This window comes from Battus philenor, unplaced genomic scaffold, assembly GCF_028537555.1.
Source record: "Battus philenor isolate CCGP_79_NKW_IND1 unplaced genomic scaffold, ilBatPhil1.0.hap1 SCAF_16, whole genome shotgun sequence".
NCBI classification, from domain to species: domain Eukaryota; kingdom Metazoa; phylum Arthropoda; class Insecta; order Lepidoptera; family Papilionidae; genus Battus; species Battus philenor.
Window position 1 is genome coordinate 7,484,623 of NW_027181678.1, and position 21,169 is coordinate 7,505,791.

The 21,169-nt window shown below is 34.4% G+C and overlaps 4 protein-coding genes across 6 annotated transcripts in view; 2 read left to right on the forward strand and 2 right to left on the reverse strand.

The window, feature by feature from the left end:
* Window positions 1-6,096, forward strand: part of Pdk1 (Phosphoinositide-dependent kinase 1) — a 79,371-nt gene extending 73,275 nt beyond the window's left edge. For both annotated transcript variants that reach the window (XM_068762692.1, XM_068762691.1), the window contains 4 exons: window positions 2,000-2,258; window positions 2,354-3,292; window positions 4,032-4,309; window positions 4,489-6,096. In XM_068762692.1, the coding sequence (XP_068618793.1) occupies window positions 2,075-2,258; window positions 2,354-3,292; window positions 4,032-4,309; window positions 4,489-4,593 (1,506 nt within the window). In that variant the 5' untranslated portion in view covers window positions 2,000-2,074 and the 3' untranslated portion in view covers window positions 4,594-6,096. The remainder of the gene's footprint in view (window positions 1-1,999; window positions 2,259-2,353; window positions 3,293-4,031; window positions 4,310-4,488) is intronic.
* Window positions 6,097-8,648: 2,552 nt separating this feature from the next.
* On the forward strand, window positions 8,649-11,752 carry mRpS34 (mitochondrial ribosomal protein S34). Its single transcript, XM_068762694.1, has 4 exons — window positions 8,649-8,701; window positions 8,861-9,090; window positions 9,722-9,970; window positions 11,163-11,752. The coding sequence occupies exons 2-4, from the start codon at window positions 8,908-8,910 to the stop codon at window positions 11,316-11,318; spliced, it is 588 nt and encodes a 195-aa protein (XP_068618795.1). The 5' UTR covers window positions 8,649-8,701; window positions 8,861-8,907; the 3' UTR covers window positions 11,319-11,752.
* On the reverse strand, window positions 11,424-13,866 carry LOC137919579 (IQ domain-containing protein K-like). The gene is made up of 5 exons (XM_068762693.1): window positions 13,589-13,866; window positions 12,888-13,027; window positions 12,663-12,757; window positions 12,315-12,444; window positions 11,424-11,521 (listed from the first exon to the last, which is right to left on the reverse strand). Exons 1-5 carry the CDS (start codon window positions 13,842-13,844, stop codon window positions 11,429-11,431), a joined length of 714 nt encoding a protein of 237 aa, XP_068618794.1. The 5' UTR covers window positions 13,845-13,866; the 3' UTR covers window positions 11,424-11,428.
* A 1,078-nt stretch (window positions 13,867-14,944) lies between these two features.
* Window positions 14,945-20,391, reverse strand: LOC137919569 (uncharacterized). 2 transcript variants are annotated; one of them, XM_068762668.1, is made up of 6 exons: window positions 20,233-20,366; window positions 18,804-19,163; window positions 17,261-18,457; window positions 16,173-16,952; window positions 15,775-16,067; window positions 14,945-15,627 (listed from the first exon to the last, which is right to left on the reverse strand). In XM_068762668.1, the coding sequence occupies exons 2-6, from the start codon at window positions 19,158-19,160 to the stop codon at window positions 15,015-15,017; spliced, it is 3,240 nt and encodes a 1,079-aa protein (XP_068618769.1). In that variant the 5' UTR covers window positions 19,161-19,163; window positions 20,233-20,366; the 3' UTR covers window positions 14,945-15,014. The 2 variants fall into 2 exon arrangements, with proteins under 2 accessions (XP_068618769.1, XP_068618770.1); XM_068762669.1 differs by lacking the exon at window positions 16,173-16,952 and having other exon boundaries at window positions 20,301-20,391.
* Between the last annotated feature and the right edge of the window lie 778 nt (window positions 20,392-21,169).

Genomic DNA, 21,169 nt, shown 5'->3' on the forward strand with positions numbered 1-21,169 from the left:
TGTGGCGTGGACGTAACATGTTTCGGTTAATGGTAACAGATAACGTTTCACTTCGTGGTTTGTTTTGACCGCATTTAAATATATATAAAAAGTTAAATATATCACAAGAACTGACTAAAAATACAAATGACAGTGTTCAATGTGTACAAGGAATTTTTTAGCTCGCATTAAAGTTTTATAGCGGCGGCGTCTAAACGTTGCGCCTTAACCGGATGTAGCTTAGACGGACCAATGATAGTTTATTTGAAGCGGCGCAGTGGTTTGAAATAATTATACCAGATTTAAGGTAGGTCGTATTTTATTTATGTTTTAGTGTCACATCAGTAAAAAAAAGTTTGGGCATGATGAATGTGTTCATAGGTGCGGGCGACGTAGTGGGGTATCCGTTGCGGGACGCGGGCGGGTAGTGGAAGGGGGGATCGAGGCCGCGGAATGCGTTACGGTGGGAATGCGCTCCGAGTACCGTTGCGCCGGTGTACGCTCCGCGTGGAATGCGAGACCCACTTGCGGTTTGCATGGACCAGCACGATTATTATTAGTGACTCATGCGCCACTTAAATCGACCACACTCGAAGCCCAAATCCGGGCCACACTGCGTCCTTTTACGAGTGGGAAGTGTATATAATATAAAATACAAAAGTTAGTGCCGCAACTGAAAACAAAGACATTTCGTACACAATAACTTCGATTATTTTTTTTTTCATTTAACAATTAAATTAATGTCAAAAGCAGTGATAGAAGGATAATTTTACCAACATTAGGTCGAAATAACAAACATTGTTAACTATAAAAAGGTTTTAATTGTAAAATAACTCAATACAATAAGTTTGTATATTAAACTAATCTGCAGATGACAAGAAAGTGCAGAAACAAATCGGCAATAATGCTATGTAAGGTCATTGCCGAGGACGTTCGCACGTAACTGACTAATCCTGTTTGTCTTGTTGATCGCACAGCACATAAATGTCTATTATCTATGTGTACAAAATTTTCACACATAAATTGTGAGAATTTTAGTTTGCTGTTAATTAAAATATTTTTTTTTCTAGTATTGAAAAAATAAATGGAAAGATTATTTAGACATTGTACATACTCGTTTTTAAATTGATCACTAGAGATTTTTTGTAGCGAAGTAGGCTGGTGTTTGTATATCGTTTAATTACGTGTCAGATTTCAGAAATCCCCACAACGGTACCGATATCACCTACTTTTGTGTTTTCTTTTAAATTGTCTTAAATAAATTAACCGTTAGCCGCTCAGTCGGTGACGTTCATTGTTAGAAAGAAATTATTATAAATTGCACAGCACCTTATCATTCATGTGTACGTAGGTATCGTGAATGGGAGATTTTTTCACGGATGTGCCGTAAGAAAATCAACAAAAAATCACAGGCCGCAAACCTGTGAAATTGGATCGTCGAACTGTAAGTGAGGCCAATGAACGTGCCAGTGTCCGGATCAGATAATTTATTAAAAGTTGTTTTTTAATTTTTTTAATTGCCTTAATTTTCATTAATTTTTTAAAATCTTGTTAAAATTAAAAAAAAAAGAAAGTTTAAGTTAAAGCTAAAATTTTTTAATCGTTACGTATTAAAAAGTTTTATAGCAATTGGCTAGAGTTATATTTTAAAATTAAACTGACAAATGTCACGGCATTGGTGGTTGTCATTGAAACAGTAACATAATTTGTGTAAATTCGTTTCGCGCGATAACGTTGCGACTATAACGGATAGATGTCTTTCGGGATTGAGTTTCGGGGTCGTACGGTTTGGATATCCGAAAAAATCCGGTGCAGTAGACGGCGCGTTGCTCCTTTCGCCCCACCGCGTGACGCGACACCATCACCGCTTCGTAAACAAGCGCACGCTGTTACTCTGCGCCGACGCGTCTTGCCGCCACTCGCGATTCGCGAAACTTTCTCAAAACTGTACTCATCTATTATTTTCCATATTTTGTTTTCTTTTATAATTTAAACTGAATTTTTATATTTCTGGTTTTAGCCGAACGTAAGAGCTGGAAACGAAATCCGGGCTCCGATAGCTACATCAGAGTCCGCGGCGGAGTCACCCGTCAAGATGCAGGCGTCGCAGGCAGCCGCGGCGCCGGTGGCTACTCCTACCTCGACGCCGGCTTCTAGTCAATCATTCAAGCCCACGAAACGCACCGCTAAGGACTATATTTTCGGAAAATTGATTGGCGATGGTTGCTACAGTACTGTATTCCTCGCTAAGGACATACACACTGGAAAGGAATATGCAAGTAAGTTAAAAAAATATTTAAGTTTTGATTGATTAAAATTTTAATAGAAATTTTAATTATTTCCGAACACGTTATAATTTTTATTTATTTTTCAGTCAAGGTGTGCGAGAAATTATATATCATAAGACATAAGAAAAGGGAATATATAAAGCGAGAGAAGGATGCTTTGAACATGCTGTTCAACGTGCCACATGGGTTCGTGAAACTGTACTGCACGTTCCAAGACGATGAGCGGTTGTACTTCGTGTTGTCTTACGCTAAGAATGGTGAACTGTTGCCTTATATAAATAAAGTAGGCTCGTTTGAGCTCAATGTAGCAAAATTTTATGCCGCTGAACTATTATTGGCGTTAGAAAAAATGCACGCTAAAGGAATTATACACCGGGATCTGAAACCAGAAAATATATTACTAGATGAAAACATGCATTTGCAAATAGCTGACTTTGGGACGGCGAAAATATTAAACCCGGAGGAAATACGATCAAACACACCTCCCACAGTTACGACAGAACCGGAAGAGGACAGCCCCAATAGGAACGACCGCTCTAGAAAAATTAGTTTTGTGGGTACGGCGCAATATGTCAGTCCGGACTTGTTACAAAACCGCGTCGATACACGTGCTTCCGATCTTTGGGCTTTCGGTTGTATAATATACCAAATGATATCGGGACTGCCACCGTTCCGAGCTTCAACAGAGTTCCTTACCTTCCAGAAAATACTCAAAATGGATTATGATTTCCCAGAAGGCTTTCCGGCCGATGCGAAAGATTTAGTAGAAAAACTATTAGTTGTAGATCACACTAAAAGACTTGGGGCTAATGACGAAGGAGACGTGTACGAGAGTATTCGTAACCATCCATTTTTCGAAGGCATTGATTGGGACAATATTTGGGACCAAACACCGCCGACAATCAGTCCTTACTTGCCCGGCGGATCATTTGAGGAAGAATACACAGTGCCCGATCACCTCGAACCCGGATTAGGAAACAATCAACTTGTACGGCTTTGGGAGTTTGACCTGTCGACCTCGAGAGGTAAGAATTTTTTATGAATTATTTTGTTGCATTGTATATTTATGAATATTGTTATGTTTTCCTAATTTCACAGCATCTTTTCCCCTTAAACCCTATTACACTTTTTGACAATATAATCTATCGCGTTGGTAGTTAAACGAGATCCTTAACATATCAAATGCCTGCTTACACTGTAGGAGTATCTTATTGGGATCTTGAGGCTATTTAGTTTATGATCAATGACGGCTTTTTAAAAGAATAGCAACTGCATTGTAGACTTAAAAGAAGCATCTGAAGTGTCCGTGACATAAACACTCTGAAGATTTGTAAGAATGCTATTTGATGATTTTACTGCTACCGATAGAATTTCCGTTGTTCGGGTGACGGTTGCACTCATTGCACCCCAAACTTTAAAATATACAAGAAATTAGGCGGTAGTTTCAAACGGTGGTCTTTAATAGTTAAATACTATAGAATGCGAGAATAAAATATAAAATGTACAATTGGAAGGTTTATTTTTATGGTTACTTCTCAGTGAAGTAAGCAATATGACGTCATTCAATCGGCGCGCCGATGGAACTTCGCGTTCTTGGTCGCTTGCGACATTGCATGAATGACTGCCGCCACGCCCGGCCAATCTCTTTTATTAATGACCGCCTTACCAACTGTGTGAGGACGATTTATAAAATTACTTTACTTATCAAATTGATAAATAATGTCTCTCTTATGTACGTATTTAACCCAAGTTTTCTTTTCTTAGGAATCCTAAACATAAGTCCAGAGGAAAGACGTCGGCGCCTTGAAGTCCAAGCTCGCGAAAACAAATGGCATCAATTCGTCGACGGAGAGTTAATATTGAAGCAGGGGCTGGTAGAAAAAAGAAAGGGCTTGTTTGCGCGGCGTCGCATGTTACTGCTTACTACTGGACCTCGCTTGTTTTACGTGGACCCGGTTAATATGGTCCTAAAGGGCGAAATCCCTTGGTCTTCGGAACTACGCGTAGAAGCCAAAAACTTCAGAATATTTTTAGTACACACGGTAAGAATGCTACATTCATTTATATTTTATTTGATGAAGTCGTAGTCTTTGTCATTATATACACATGTGTATTGAATTAAAAAAGTAAATGGTTTAGTTTCTACTATAATTTGTAGAACAACTGGATAAAAACAATTCAAAATATATACTGTACTAAATAAATATTTTTTTAATTACAGCCGAACCGCACATATTACTTGGAAGACCCGCAATCTTACGCGCTGGAGTGGGCGCGCGTGATCGACGAAGTCCGCATCGGGACATATGGCCGGGACACTACTTAAGCGCCGGCGCGGCGACGCCAAGTCGCGCCCGCAACAGTGCACACTCCTAGGACATTAACTAGCCTTCATTTCGAGCACGAGAATCATCTAGAAGAAATTCGTCGCGATGGTACGCCGCCTATCACGCTTTGAGATGAAAACGGGCGAATTCGAACGCGAAGCGTCCAGAGCGCCACGGTTGCCACAATGCGCATGCGCACGCAGAAACGACGCTTCGCGAACGAGTGCAGCCAATCGCGAACGATCACCACCGCCAACGACTGCGGACGACAGCGGACGATCGCACACGGCGCGTGATTGCGGACGAGGATATTCTCTCCGTGTCGATACTGAACGACTGATTCCTATTAGTATGTCCCGACTACCTTAAATTATTCTAATTTAGGTTACTTATTTAAATGTGGATATCAATGATATGTAAATATTTGTCGTAAATTATTAACGCCAATCCCTTAGATGTAACATGTAAGCAGGCTGACGTAAGTTATACCGGCCTTTGTAGAATGGACTTGTTATCTCACCACCCGCGTGTTCACGAAGCCCATTCCAGTTGGTAACTAGGCAATTTATAGCTAAATTAATATTATTTATTTTAATTATAATCATTTGCCAACGGAATGTGACTTGTACAGTAATGAAACTAGAAAATATAATTGATTTGTTTCCCAGTTTCCATGGAGCTATTGTCTTCAGCGTCTGCACGGTGTCTCGTATTGCCGTAAACTACTGACAGCTGCGATAAGAATTGACTTTGGGAATTGGGAAATATTAGAAAGATAGCTCTTTTATAAGAGAAGCAAATCAGTAGTACAGAGTCTATTATTATACAAAGATCCCTGTACTCTTTTTTGTGTCTGCTCTCCAATGGGTACACATTGTTGAGAGCTGCAACGCTTCTTAGCGTGCATACAATGCATGCATTGGAATCTTAGCAAAAGTATATGATTAATGCCACCAAAGGTGACTGCCAGGATTGGTAGGGCTGTTATTTTTATTTCTATAAAATTTATTTGAATTTGGAAATGCTTAATGGATATTTAATACAAATTTGTGTTTGTCGTTTGTCTTATTATATTGTGTAGTAATCAAGAAGCTATTATGTATATCAAAATTTCAATGTCATGGCATACAGTTGTTTCAATAGTTAAATAACAGATTAGTTTGTTTGTACCGGTAATGTAATGAAATGCCTAAATCTTGCCGAAACTGATTGAAGGGCGTAGTAAATATGCAATGACATTTCATGCAGTGGATTTAGAATGTAGATTTTTTAATCGACAAACTTAAACGTTAATTTTCTTATGACAGGTTATATAGTAAGAATTCATTCAACCGAAGCATTATAATTTTACATTGGATTTCTCCATGACATTGTTATTAATAAATCTGCATTTAAAATTTAATAACTGTTAACTATTGTAATTATATTTTAAAACATTTGTATTGCATAAATTCCATAAAATAACACAATAAGAAATTGAGAATAAATTAAAGTTGATTTTTTTCAATTTGTTTTACTGAATTTCCTTTTTAATGCAAACGACTTTTAATAAAAAGCAACTGTTCTTTTTATAAATCCTACTAATTCAAGTATTTTTTGACTAGTCTACTAGTCTAGTGTCTAGTCTACTAGACTAGTCCTACTTGTTCCTTTAAATGATCTCTCCTATGGCCCTTCTGTAGTAGTCTAGATAGGTGCGATCTTCCTTTCGTCGACTCCTTGTTTCAACCGCAACTGGTAAACCGTTCTTAGTCAGCCAAATTCAGAACAGCCGGTCATCAGGTGCGCCACGGTTTAGCTCTAATCGGCGAAATTAAGTGTGTAAAATGGCAATGAATATAAGAAAACTAGCGAAGTATAAGTAATAGAGTTCCAAGGCATTTTTCTCATATCGTTCACAAGTAGTGGATAGCAATATGAATACATTAATAAATGAATCAGTAAATAGCAAGAAAAGTAAACAGATGATTAAGATGGCCACCAAAGTGGTAGGTGAAAATTACATTGGTATTATATATTTCAGTTTCATTTAGATTTTTCAATGGACGTCGATACATCTCACGACTTACAAACCTGCCTACTGACACAGAAAATGAAATTTAGGCAGGATAAATGCTGAAGCGGAATAACAAATAGATTGAATCAAAATAAAGGTATAAAAAACGGCCATGACTAAAGTATTACTTAACTCTCAGATAGTAACAGACCAGTTACATGATAACATGAAAAACATATACTACTCGAAACAAAATAGGGCCCACCATCATTTTGCCCCTTAATTTATGTGCATACATGATTATTAATTTTTTTTAAAATTAAGGTTTTACACATTAAGTAAACACAAAATAACGTTTGAATTGTTTAATTTTATCGCAATACACTCAAATACACATTTTTAGAGAAAATGAGCACTAAGTAGACTCAATAAAAACTTTTATAGTCACTGTTTGTTTTTAATAAACTTGCCGGGAGCTTTTCTTTAGTATCGAGTAGGACCTCCTTTGCTCCGTATGCACTCTCTGAGCCTATCCGGAACACTCTCAATCAGATGAGTGAAGTTTTGGTCGGGTATTCGTTGCCAACAGAGTTTCAGCGCGTTTATGAGGTTCTGTTGGCTGTTAACGTGGCTATGGGTCTCTTTAAGACTTCTTTTCAATTGATCCCATAAATGCTCAATCGGGTTGAGATCGGTACTCATTGCTGGCCAAGGTAAAACCGAGATATTGGCATCAGAAAGTGCCCTCTGAGTGACCCTAGCTGTATGCGCACGAGCGTTGTCTTGCATAAACACAAAATTATCACCTGCTCTTTGTGAATATGGGATGACATAAGGTCCGGGCGATTGTCGTGCGGTCCCGGCGCGCAGTCAATCGAATGTACCGGTCTTCTTGAGCAGTTGTGGCTCGAATCCTTCCTTATCCAGGTCTTCTAGCCACACTACCTGTCTTCTGGAACCGCTCCCATACCTTTCGAATAGCTCGCCGTGACACACCAAGGCGAGATGCAAACGATCTTTGCGATTCTCCCTCTTGAAGCAAAAGAACTGCACTTGTCGAAGTTTCCACATTCATATGACGACGAGAACCTGGCATTGTAATCGGGAATAATGCCGAAACGAAAAAAACACAGCTAAACAAAGTGTGATTAAAGTATTGCGCTTAAAGCAAGACTGAGAACACAAATGATTGAAATTTTAAGAAATGGATAAATTTAAGCAGTTTACTTTTTTGTCTACCCACTTGAAATCAACAAAAAAGTTAACTTTTAAAACATCATTATGAACTAATAAACATGTGCGTTAAAAGTGGTAGTGCTTCATTTTGTCAATGATTAGTATATGAGTTATTTATAAACACGATTAGAGACATAGTTGCGGTGGGCCCTATTTTGTTTTGAGTAGTTTATATACATAAAGGACAGAAAGTCAATGAAGCAACAACTAAGATTTGAAGATGGATAGATGACTATGTGCACGCATGTAAGACATGTTATTTGTGATTCGGCTATCCCTCGACGCTTTCTGATTCCCGGGACAGACAGAAATTAACTGCCGAAGATTGCATGGAACTCAATAACGAACTAAGAAGATGGTATAAAGAAAGAAAGCATAATGTGTACGCAGTGTAAAGTCTGTGATATCACACCCTGAAAGTGCTTTAACAGATGTAGCTCTGTATGAAAAAGGAGTACTTCGCAGTTTGGATAATTAGTGTCGCATTTATCAAGGTAGGACACCTTGATGTATGCCACACTAATCATCCGCTTATAGCCATTAAATCGTTTGTAGATAAGGGCAGAAAAACATATACTATCCGTTGTTTTTACCTAGTTTGTAAATCTCTTATGGTATTGGAGGATATAAAGTTTTGTCCTTATAATTATGAAGACAAAACAAATACACATTCAGATAACTTCCAATTCGACAGTGAATGCACAAAAAACATCTTTATTTCTAACATTATTAAAAGAAAAAGCTGTTATACATGTTAATTTTACAGCCGGGATGAGGAATAAATAAAAGTTGTAATTGGCGTACGATATATTATACTGTAAACACTGATCAAACTGTCAAGTGAAAATTTTAACCTAAAACTCAATTTCCTACAGGTATTTATCACCATTGTTAATAAATTTAGAGATAAAATCATCGTTACATTATATAAAATTATTGCTATAACTTTACATAATTTTTTTTAGAAGAAGCACTATTATTCTATTGATTAGAAACATTTATTTTAAATATATTGTTATTGTTATGTTTTTCAGTTTGTGATTGAAAAGTATAAAAAGGTATAAAACCAATATTTACCAAAATGACGTCTACTGTTATAAAATATGTAGGGAGAACAACAGATTTTAAAGGTAAGACGTTATGGGAAATCGTTGGCAGTTTAAAAAATCACGGAGTTGGAAGAATTATAGTTCGATCCGTATTTGAAAGGTATCCAGAGCCAAGCTTCATGAAAATAGTGAAAGTTGAAACCTGTCCTGATGAGGTGAGTAAATCTGTTTCATTAAAATTTATATTATAATTATATACTGTTTTTGGTATCCTTGTTATTGCGTTAGAAATTATGTTAACCGATGGTCGAAGTGTAATAAAAAGTTTGTTAATTAAAAAGAAAACATGTGCACATGTTTTTTAGATTACACTTTTGTCTAAGTATATTATAGACAACACTAAAGACAAAATAAAAACTGATTGTAAACAGTGTTATGTTATATGTAAGTGAAGCTGGATAGTTGAAAGTTTACGTGAATTTCTGTTGTATATTTTCATAGCCCTATCAATATACACCCTTCATTTTAAAATGTGTCTATTATAGTTTTAATCTACAGTGATTACTGCATCATGTACTGCAAAATCATATTGGATTACACTGTCATTTTGCAACATAGTTTGAACTTCCAGGCTAACGTTATAATATCTCAAACATATGTAGAAATGTGTAGTGGAACAATCTAGAAAATAGTATTTCACATTGACAACCTTTGCATAAATATAGCAAGTTCTAGGGACTTTTTTTAAATATTTCGTTTAGAAGCACAGGAAACTATTGTTTATGGTAATATATAAACATTTTAGTGTTCTAGTCAATTAATCAATAATTACTATTATTATTACAGGAAAGGCGCCGTGTTCGTGTTTGGGTGGAAAAAACTTTTAGGGGTAGGAAACTTGATAACTTAACTGAAATTTATCAAACCTCATATAAGCCTGACTATAAATTGATACCAAAACATGAAGAGGCACAGTTAGTAGATTCTATCAAGTCTCAGCATTATTTCCCGGATGTCATCTTGCCAAGAACAATTGAAATGCCACCGTTAATGAAAAAATTTATAGTTAAAGATCATGAGAACAAAGGAATGGAGGTATGTTTTAATATTTGTATAACACTGACACATCTGTTTAATGAAATAGATTAGATAATCTTTTCTAAATGTGTACTTAAATTAGTGCAACTGTTATAAAGGTTGTGCAACTTGTCTAGGTGTAAGGCACTGTGTCTATTAAGTTATACATATATATATATATATATATATATATATATATATATATATATATATATATATATATATATATATATATATATATATACACACACACTATTTTTTGCTTTTTGTATTTATCTTGTATAACTTTTATTATTGACAACAAAGCAATGAGAACTTGTTGCTCAGATGACAATTGCTATCTATATAAAGGATACTGAGTAACCACAATGAGTACAAATGAGTAACCAATAAACAAAATAACAAAAGGGACTACATTTGGAGTTTTTTTATTAGACATCATGTGCACAAGCTAGTGTATTCATTATACTTTACCACTGACACCACAAAAAACATCAACAAATCAACTTGGTGTAAATGTAAATACAAATACCTGATTTCTGTTCATTGCCTATCACACATATTACAAGAGATGCAGTTTATTTTAATTTATCCTACTACCTTTATTTTAATAATCGTTCTACAATATGTTACTGCTCTATCTTTGATGAAATATGTTTACCAACTGAGGGAAAAATATATTTAGATAGGTTAATAATTATAATATCCAATTGCAAAGATTCTTCTTTGTCACAATTTAAATACTTTGAAAATTTTAAACATTTTTATCTGATTATTCCCTTGTGGATTTTGGGTTTGTATTGGTAACAATAAGTAATATTTAAATTTTTTAATAATATGTAATTAACATAGAAAATGTAGGCATAAAATAATAAACTAATTTAAAAAAAATTGTATATATTTCAAACATTTCTCTACTTAAATACTTTAAAGAATTAAAAAAATATATAATGTTACACTCTAAAGTATGATATAGATGTGTCTTCTCTAATTTTGTTTTGTCCTGATGAGTTGGTTTCTGCAACCGCAAAGCGACACTGCACTCATTTTTCTTGGGGAATAACTTACATACGTTTTTGTTAATTTATTCATTTATTTAGTTTATTTATGTTTTTATTTTCATTTTTATTATTATTTTTAAATTTATTTAGTTTAAAACCGATGAACATATTTTTGTCACGTGAATAATTATTTGCTTTTCTTTCTTCAGGTTCTGGAGGAGTATGTGATGCCCTTAAGTTACAACAAAAGTCCCAATAGAGTATACAAAATAGCAGAAGGAAATGAAAAGCCAACCATTAAATTCACAATGGGATTAGGCAAGCCTGCAAGTCCCTCATTATATGAAGGTGTTCCTTTGAGTTGAAAGGGTGTTATGAAATAAATGAATAAAAATAATGTAGAATTAGATTATAACTTTATTGTTATAATTTTAACAATAAAAATATTAAAGCAAAATTTTCAGCAAAATTTACGTTAACTCTTTTGACCTTGATTCAAAGACGCAAATTGTTTGCACAAGAATGGGTTAGCTTCCATTTCTGGCATTTCTCGCTCTAGCTTCAATTTCTAAAAATAAATAAAATATGGCCATAAGAGATAAAATCAACTGTTATTTCTTTTATTAAAACAATAAATTTTCAAGTGTAATTTATTAATCACTATTTCGGGAATTGTAAGAAGTTCATGGTGCAAAACCATCATTCAAGTAGAAATATGGTGTCATATATTTATTTTCAATATAAGATAGTTGGATACAATTACTTATTAATTATTATATACGACATTTGTGACAGACTTAAGATGTTTTTAAAAATATTAAACAATAATAAACTCAATTTAGATATATTATAAGGTCATTGGTTTAATATCTAATGAATTTAGTGTGGGAGACTAAATGTATCATTTACTTTGAGACCTCACATTATGATTGTTTTACTACAATCACTCTTTTGTATAAATAAAGTCTCAGATGTAAATGAGCTGCCTATCTTTTTAACATTCTCACATTTGAGACACAAGATAACTCTCCAAGAATAAATGATTATATCTAGATTAATAAAAAGAAGGAAACACGCGGTTCAATTGTAACCTTATGTATGATTTTCTTTGTGATAATTCCCTTAGTCATGTGTACAGCAATGATGTAACATCGTGATGTCACAAGGTGTGCGTTTGTTGGGAAACAAAGCAAGCAATATCATCTTTGCTGTGTGATATCAATTAACCATTCGGTGACCACAGCTTTTTGTTTTAATTTATTAATTGTCAACATTGAGTGGTGACATCTCGTGATTTAAGAAATTACTAAAATTTGGTCACTTTTTGCAAAAACATCTTAATATTATTGAATTGAAAGTACCTTCCAGAAGTTTCGCATCTCTTGAACGTCATCCTCTCTCTGTACAAAGTACTGGCGAAGAGTTTTTTGAATCAATGTCGCAGCATACTCCTCAGGCCATAACCAAGATTTGGGATAATAAGGCCGTTCACTGTGATAGTATTTCTTATTATAAAATCAACTAAATATGCTACTAATACAACAAACTGATGTTAAAGAAAATTATTGTCTTCAGTTCTGTTGAAAATACCTCGAGTTGTTTAAGTAATAGGTCACAGACATTTATAAGAGTTATTGGTCTTTGATTTATAGTTATTGTTTAATAAAAAAAAATGTTAATGATGAAAAACATACTACATACGTACTTACTTCTCTTTAAGAAGATTTCTTACCCAAGCCATGTTAAATATGTGTAAGTTGTGTTCTTTGCGTTCAGGATGCTTAGGATTATTGTTCCATAACACCTGAAAAAACATCTTCTTTATAGAAGCATAAGAATATAATATACCCCTGCTGCTTATGCATTATAGTTTTGATGCTTTGGAGAGATTTCGTGGACGTGTTTTAGCTGGGCAATAAGTTCTATGCACTTACTTGAGCTATGTGATCAATACCATTGAAAAAGCATTTTTGTATTTTTAGAGCTTCCCAAATTTGTGCTTTCCTCAAGGTTTCTTCTAAAGCAGGTTCCAAATAAACGAAAACTTGATCTCTTAAGTAATTGCACTCTGTGTCTGAAACCGTTACAAATATATATGTGTATAAAATTTATTATCTGTTATTACATTGGCCCCAAATTACATTGCCCATTTTATTTTTATTAGTTCAAAGTGTAATAGTAATGTTTTGATATTTATTTTGTAGTCAGATAAATAAAACTAACTATTTAATCGTTACAAATATTTAAAAAAAACTATTGAAATAAATATAGTTATAGGTCATACTTTTTAATTGATTTAGAAGAGTAATTGAATAAATTGGTGTATTCAATGTTTGCTCATACTAGATTGCGATTTAGACGAAAGATGTCGTCATTAACAAAAGGCTTGATGATAATCAGTTTGAGGTGAATCTTTATCATGCGGATTAATTTCTTGTTTATTTAAAAAAATAAGTATATTTATGTAGTTTTCTCTGTACAAAATTTCTAATTGTGTAAATATCTACACAAATTTTGAACGGTTTGGTATGGACATCAGAATTACATAAATATTAACAATACAAAATAGGGTTTTGTAAAATACTATTTATATTCGAATATAAACTGTTACTGGCGTTTTTAATAAAAGATTTACTTAAAAATGGCGTTGCAGGTTCACGTCCTTGTTTATTTTCTTCGTATTGTTCAATTTCTTGGAACTTCCTTTCGCTTTCGCTTATTATGTCGTCCCATTTGGCAAGTTGTTTTCTTTTAGGTGCTGCTGGGAAAAATACTTCAGAACAGGATAAACTGTTGGGCAGCGTGAACGTAGCAATACTATTTTCAAATTCATTCACAATTGTTTTTATTTCTTTACCCTTGCCTTTACGATCTGTAGTTCTGCCGGTCATTATTTATTAACCTTGTTTAATGTTTAATTAATAACCAAATTTCAAAAAAGGACAGAAACCGTAATTTTTTTATTTTGACTATGACATTTTATTGTCATTATATTGTCTAATTTAGTTTCGGTGCGAATAAAACTAAGTAGATCTCTTATATTCTAATAGATGGCACTTTTCACAGTTTTCATGGTTCTAATAATATCCAACTCTTTTTACACGGCATATAAATGTTCTTTAAAAATGCGTGGGATAACAATTCAACACACACACATGTTCAACAATTTTAAAAATTCTGTTAGGCGAAAAAACTCTAAACATTTACTCAAAGAAGCGTACGAAAGCGATATATAATGATGAAATACATGTTACATAATTATTTACAAAACAAAAACAATTCATTTTTAGTCTTAAAATATAAATAATTGTACGGTAAAGTAGTGTACGGTGAAAATTCGTTTGCTATGAAAACAACTTTCATGTTCGCTTTTTGAAGCATCAATTGAGATTTATTTTAATATATTATTATTATAAAAATATCATTTAACTTTCAGGAGATATTTAATGTGGAACAAATTAAAGTAAAGGAAGACCGAATTATTAATTTGCTAAAACAGGCAAATAATAAGAAATGTTATTTCGCTACTATTCTGAAAGAAAAAGGTAAGATGCTGGCCTACTTAGCTGGTCAAGAGTTTGACCTCTTCAAAGGTATGTGGTATTGCTTGGCATAGATGTTTGGAAGAAAGAAAATAAATGTAGATCTTATGTATCAAACAAAGAAATAAATCGAGCAAATAAAGTTCTATAACATTATGAGTCGTGTTGGCTGCCCAAAATTGTTTATTAATTAACAAAAAAAATGTTTAATAAACTATGTTAAAATGCAAGATTTTAAAACGGTATTTTATTTAAGTTTCATTGTTCACATTTTGTTATTTTTACTACAGTTAGAAGATGAATGAAGAACGAGTTTGCTTTTTGTATTTTAAATTGTCATTAAAAGGATAATAAATTTAAAACGAATATGGTATTCTTTGAGAGTTTATTATTATTTTACAATATCTGCATATGCAATTACACGGATTCTCTGGGCTTTACCACCCAAAGTTAAATAATAAATTATAAATATCTATTAAATTATGATTACATTCTAATAAATAAAGTCTTATTTTCATTTTATTGGTAATTGGAGTATTTTCCGGTTACTTGTGATATCCAGTCGAGGTAATGCGCTACTTTAACGTAAACGCCAGGCACTCCGGGCTGTCCACATCCAATGCCCCACGATACGACTCCCACTAACTGCCACGTACCGCTGCGTTCACACACTAACGGACCACCGCCATCACCTTTGCAAGCGTCTTTGCCATCTTCACCTCCGGCGCAAATGAAGCCGGGATTCAATTCATAATTGTAACCCAACCTAGTTTGTCTTAATTGTTGCTGGCACTGTCCATGAGCAAGAATGGGTACATCTACTTCCTTTAAGATATTTTGGTATTTTCCGTAGTCACCGAAGGCGTCTTTTCCCCAACCAGTAGTCCAACATCTTTGTCCGGCGTATTCCGTATATTTGTCCGGTAAGCAAGCTGGGCTTATGTGTGGGTATTTTGTCCAGTCTACTGGATGTTCTAATTTAAGAATAGCGAGGTCGTTGTCCAAAGTTCCTGCGTAGTATAAAGGATGTACGTGGATTGAAACCACGTCTCTCTCGATGTACGGATAGAATTCAACGTCGTGGTTTACATCCCACTCACCCAATCTGACTCTTAGTTCGAATCCTTTGTAACTGTAACAAACATATTATTTACAAATGTGATTACAAACTATACTGCATACAGATGATATTACTTTATTTTTTTTAATTTGATTTAGTAAATTTTTTATTAGTAATTTTTTGGCTGTGCAAACTTAAAAATTTCTACTAAAAACTTACGATTTGACGCAATGTGCTGCAGTCATAATATGCAGTCCATCGATAAGGGTGCCTCCGCAAACGTATACAGACTCTTTGGGATCTTTCTTTAATATAGCGGCTTGCCATGGGTATTCACCAAACTCACTATCACCATCTACATAAGACGGAGTTTTAATTCTACCATTTATGCCTTGCGAATGTCTAATACCACATTGACCACGATTGGAGGCTTGAGGGCGTAGCGGTCGACGACAGCAGACTTGATTTTGCTGGCATCTTTGAGCAGTTGGTCGTCCAAAGTATCCTTGGCGCTGTAAAAATCGAATCGTGAGTAAAATTTCTACTAATTTTTTTAACCAACCTGAATGATTTTCATGATTTAGGACAAGAGGATTAATTGCTTACTAATTTATTACCTCTTCAGGAGATTTTCCTATCGAAACGTCTCTTTTTCTTCTGTTGTCAGGGAATCGAATATTCGGGCCCCCCCGGTTTGCCCCAGGGCGAGATGGAAGCGTTAAGGATCGGGAATAAGCGTATCTGTTAGCATAGCTACTCTGATTGTCTCCGATGGCTGTGTCAGCTGATATTTCATCAGAAGGATTTTTGTAATTGTAATCAAGCTGATCATCATAATGATTAACATTATCAACGTCGTAATAATCATTGTTAGGAATATGTGTTTGAGGAGAGTTATGATTTAAATTAGAGTAACCAGTATAATGCAAGTGATGCTGAGAATAGAACGGTGATTCGTAATTATGGTACAAGGGGTATTCATTATGATGATATACATGAGGTTTGCTATTATAATATTTATATGGGCTATGATGATGATAATGTTCGTGTTTATTTAAAAGATATAGTTTTTTCTCGTGGAATAAATTTCCGATCTTATTGACAACATGTTCGTTAGGAGTAACGTGCAAATTTACAAAAGGTTTAATTATTTTCTCACCATAGTCATTTTTAGTTACTTGTACAGCTAGAAGAGGATTCACTGACAACAATCCTAGGTTTATACCTCCTCCGTTTAAAGCAGGGCCATAAGGATTTTGTATAGGATTGGCGTTAAAGGGGTTTATAGGATATCCGCTGTGGGAAGGCTGGGGCAACCCAAAAGAGACACCAAACGTGGGCTGCACTTGTTTGTTGCTATTACCGCCATTGCCGCCGTAGCCGGCTCCAAAGACGCGCTGCAGTAATATTGCATATAATCGTAAATAAGTAATTTTTAGATGCGTTGTTAGCTTCTTTGTAAGTGCCCATTGTTTAGTTTTTCTTTTGTAAGTCTTTGCAGATTGGATATGAATTAATAAAAGTATGGCTTATTCGTATCCAAATGCAATGAGTGTAAGTCGTTACCCCAGACTGTTTAATAATGATGATCATGACAGGAGTTGTGATATGGGTTTTGGATAATTATCATGATTGAGGTTTATGAACATGAAACATAAACATTTATAGACTGTTAGTTTCTTAACTAGCTGGATATGACACTTACCGCCTCAGCTTCTTTTGCAACTTCTTCTTGTTTTTCTGATTCGACTTCTCTTCTTCTACGGTTTTTAATTTCTGTGTTATTTTGTTTTGTGCTAACTTCTGTTTCCGAAGATATGGTTCCGTTTAAGTTATCGAGTTGTTCTTCAGTTAAAGCAGAAATATCTCCTCCTTTGTTACGTGGGTCAATAGGTAGATATAAATCATCTCTGCGACCAATAATTTCCTGGCTTGGACATTGGTCGTAGTTTACGCAAACACATTCGAAACCTTGTGCTTTTGGTTCGTGATAACTTTGTTGGTACAAATTATTTTGGCCAAAAGTGGCTGGACCTTGGTTGTATAAATTATTTCCAGATCCTACATGAAGTTCTTTCTTATAGAATTCTGTATTTTGTGTGGCATAACTTCCCAGTGAGTTGCCGAATTTTTGGTCATCGAAAGCGTTATTTTGATAAGGATTAGGTAAAGATTGAGATATAATATTGGCATTACCTTTGTTAGTGTTCACATGACCAAATTGAGACCCATAAATCGTGTCTGATTCATAAACCGGCTTAGTGTTCAAAGGATAGCTTCCAGTCATTGGTTTAAAACCTCCGGAAGTTATCGAACCGTAGTCACCACCGGATCCTGTTATTATATCAGATGTTTCTTGAGCATGGGTTTGTAAACCTAAATGTCCGACAGAACCTACAGGTATAGCCACTGGTTTGATAATGACTTTGGGGTCTTTGTCGGCGTCGCTGTGTACATAATGATGGTGAACATGTTGTTGCACGACAGATTCTGATTTAATACCATTCTGTACATTCGTGGAAAGCTTATTATAGGAAGGTTTAGAGTTATCAAAGGCATATGGGCCTTCATTGGAGTAAATAGGAGGCTTTGTTACAAAACTGCCTTCATGGCTGTTAAAAATACCGCTGTTTTGAGAATATTGATAATTACCACCAGAAACTCCATATTTGTCCGAAAAGCCTGGACGAATGTTGCCGTTATAACCAATTCTTTTGGGTGGTAATTTTTGTGGGCGTGGTGGGTATGGCATTGGCTTAGGCGGACCATAAGCTCGTGGTGGCCCTCGGATAGGAATTGAGGCAATTGGTTTACCAATAGGTTTTATATCTACTGGCTGTGCGTAAATCAAGTCGCTAGGAGAAACATAGGTACGCTTTTCTTGAGTTTCGCCATCTTCACACTAAAACCAAAAATAACAAGATTTAATAAATGTCATTTTCCTTTTGTTTTAAGCCCTATTATCTAAAAATATAATTGAATTGTGTTCGGTGTGGCACTCGGAATGTTTTTGACAGAATACTATTGTCAAGTACTTTCGATTTAATGATACCAGAATATAACTGATTATATTTGCTCTCTCAAGAGAATCCCGTGTCCCGTGTTTTTATTCATGATGTTTTTTTTTAATGAGGATTCCAGTGTGAGTTGTGCGTACTATTTATTTTTGGGGCAAATAGTATGGTATATGGTCGTGTGTTATCATATAAACTAGTTACTATATGAAAGGTTTTTAATGGTAAACAAACCTGTATAAGACCTAATGTGCACAGCCGATCTTTAATCAAATTCCTTGCTTCGGTATCATCTCCAGAATCAAGAGCTTCTTTTATAGTTGGATCACCATATACTTCATCAAATCCACCCAGACTTCGGCCTTGTTTGCCGTTAATTAGTTCATCCACAATTCCGTCAAGTACAGTCTCGTTAGATTCAAAAGATTTTTCTTGTGCTACAGTAATCTGCTCTCCTTGTAATAACTCGGTACTTTTATCTTTATGCTGATCGACTTCGTCATTTTTTTTGTCATTCCCCCATGACCATTCAGCTGATGTAAATGCTATTGTTATTGATAGCAGGAAACAACTAAATAAAAACCACCGCATGATCTGAAAATTAAGAATACTGTTAAAAATGATACATGTTAATATAAATCTCGGCGGGCTATGCAAAAGAAAGACTTTGTTTCGAAATATCAGATGTTCTGCGGCTAAGAACGCTTTTACTTTCGCAGGCGGAGGGAATTATATAAGCACCTATAATGTCAGCGAACCGTAATGTCTGCGCAGTCACAAGCGATGTCTCGAAAGCACTCTCTCGAGTCATGTAAATGGCTCTATTACGTAGGTGAATTGGTTACAATAAAATAATATATATATGGAAAAGTTAACTTCATTATGTAATAAAGATCGACTACTAACTTAAGATAATTATTATTAAAAAGTAAGTGACGTATTTTATAACATTATTATCATAAAAAAAGTTTGCTGGTAAAATTAAAATGGTGTCAGTGCCATAAAGAAACCGGCACAAAAAGTTATTTAGTAAACACACCGCGGCATTGGTGATGCGTCATAATTTCATGTAACAGTTCGTAACTACATTATGTAATTTGTGAGTGCTTTTAAGATGGTTTGACCTATTTCTTTAGTGTTTACTCGGTAACGGCCATATTAATTTGCATCGGAAACTGTGAATGAATGTAATATCACAGAAAAATATGTTCACTGTGATTGTCATCGTGATAGTCTTGATACGCGTTCTGAGTTAGAGAGCTTGTTGTATGGTTCGTTAGACAGTGAAAGTATTACACATAAACCAACAAATACATTATTAGCTAGGACGATACGTACATACTTTTCTCTTATATTTATATAATCTAGTTAGCTAACAGAATTATTATTTTTTTCGAACATTATAAGGTACTGTACATTTAGCAATATATTAGAATCGTAGGCTTTTATTTTTTAAATTTTAAATGTTTGCTTTGACCTAAATAAAAACTATTAGTAACTAAAATTTCTTAAAAGTTATATGAAAACTTTAAAAACAGCCATGTTATTTAATATTTGTGATTGAAAAAATATAAAATTTATCTGTCAACCGTTAAGTGTTGTTAGTTTTTTTTATTTACTTATATATAAGAGATGAAAGTAATTGCAAAATTTAAATTAATACTTAGATATTGATTTATAAAAGGTATATTGTTATTTCACAGTGAATGTTCCTTTTTCACTGGCACTTACTTTTTTTACACTGTTATTGTTTAACACTATTAAATAACAACTTTTTACGTTGTTTTCACCACTTCACCGACGCTCTGTTTGCGTCCGAATGACTTCCACCACCACAGTAACAGCGCTTTATACTTCAACCAACGTAAAGATGCACGCAGCTCGATTTTGAAAGATGTTTGACTCACACTCCTACCAATAAACGCTATCGATAAACTATCGTTAATATACTTTAGTAAGACATGCAAAAACTGCGACTTGTTCGCTTAAATCTTGGGTTTTATTGGTACAGGGTATGACGTCCATGCAAAATCATTGATCAACCCTCTCGTTCATTCATGACTGTGTTCCGAGTATGTATATTATGCAATTGGGACGTCATTGGGGTTACAATAGCGGATTTGGTGTTTGGTCTCCTTGTCCTCGTTTTATTAATTTTTCTTTATTATAAATGTCGTTAACAATTATAATGACTCATGGTATAATAGGGTTTGTTATGCAAAAGTCGATCCTTTTGAAGAAAAACAATAGAATACATCGTGAATAATAATAGAGACCATTCTCAGATATCTTGCTTCGATTGATTATTTGTGTTAAATAAATCACAATATTAGTTTATATACAAGCTTGACAAGCTTGACAAGTTTGCAATATTTTATTATATTTAATTATTTAATAATCCTTTTCTAGAGAACTTTACAAATTATACTACATCTTCCCTTATTTGGTCCCGTTCCACTTTCACTTGAATATAAATAGTAAGCATTAAAGGAAGGTTGTCCTACTAATAGGTAAATATCAAAATGTTGCTTAACTTTATTGCAACGTAAAAAGTTTACGGAATTGTACTAATAGTCAGGCATTTTATTGCACGTTTGTAG

Excerpts from the sequence above, each read along its gene's own strand:
- LOC137919579 (XM_068762693.1), bottom strand. The coding sequence starts at position 13,844 with ATGACCGGCAGAACTACAGATCGTAAAGGCAAGGGTAAAGAAATAAAA. Across the intron at positions 13,028-13,588 it reads ACCTGCAACGCCATTTTTAA|ACACAGAGTGCAATTACTTA; the intron begins GTAAATCTTTTA and ends TAACGGTTTCAG. Across the intron at positions 12,445-12,662 it reads AGAAATCTTCTTAAAGAGAA|TGAACGGCCTTATTATCCCA; the intron begins GTAAGTACGTAT and ends ATACTATCACAG.
- mRpS34 (XM_068762694.1), top strand. The coding sequence starts at position 8,908 with ATGACGTCTACTGTTATAAAATATGTAGGGAGAACAACAGATTTTAAA. Across the intron at positions 9,091-9,721 it reads TTGAAACCTGTCCTGATGAG|GAAAGGCGCCGTGTTCGTGT; the intron begins GTGAGTAAATCT and ends TTATTATTACAG. Across the intron at positions 9,971-11,162 it reads ATGAGAACAAAGGAATGGAG|GTTCTGGAGGAGTATGTGAT; the intron begins GTATGTTTTAAT and ends TTCTTTCTTCAG.
- LOC137919569 (XM_068762668.1), bottom strand. The coding sequence starts at position 19,160 with ATGCGGTGGTTTTTATTTAGTTGTTTCCTGCTATCAATAACAATAGCA. Across the intron at positions 18,458-18,803 it reads GCACATTAGGTCTTATACAG|TGTGAAGATGGCGAAACTCA; the intron begins GTTTGTTTACCA and ends TTTTGGTTTTAG. Across the intron at positions 16,953-17,260 it reads TTGCAAAAGAAGCTGAGGCG|CGCGTCTTTGGAGCCGGCTA; the intron begins GTAAGTGTCATA and ends ATATTACTGCAG.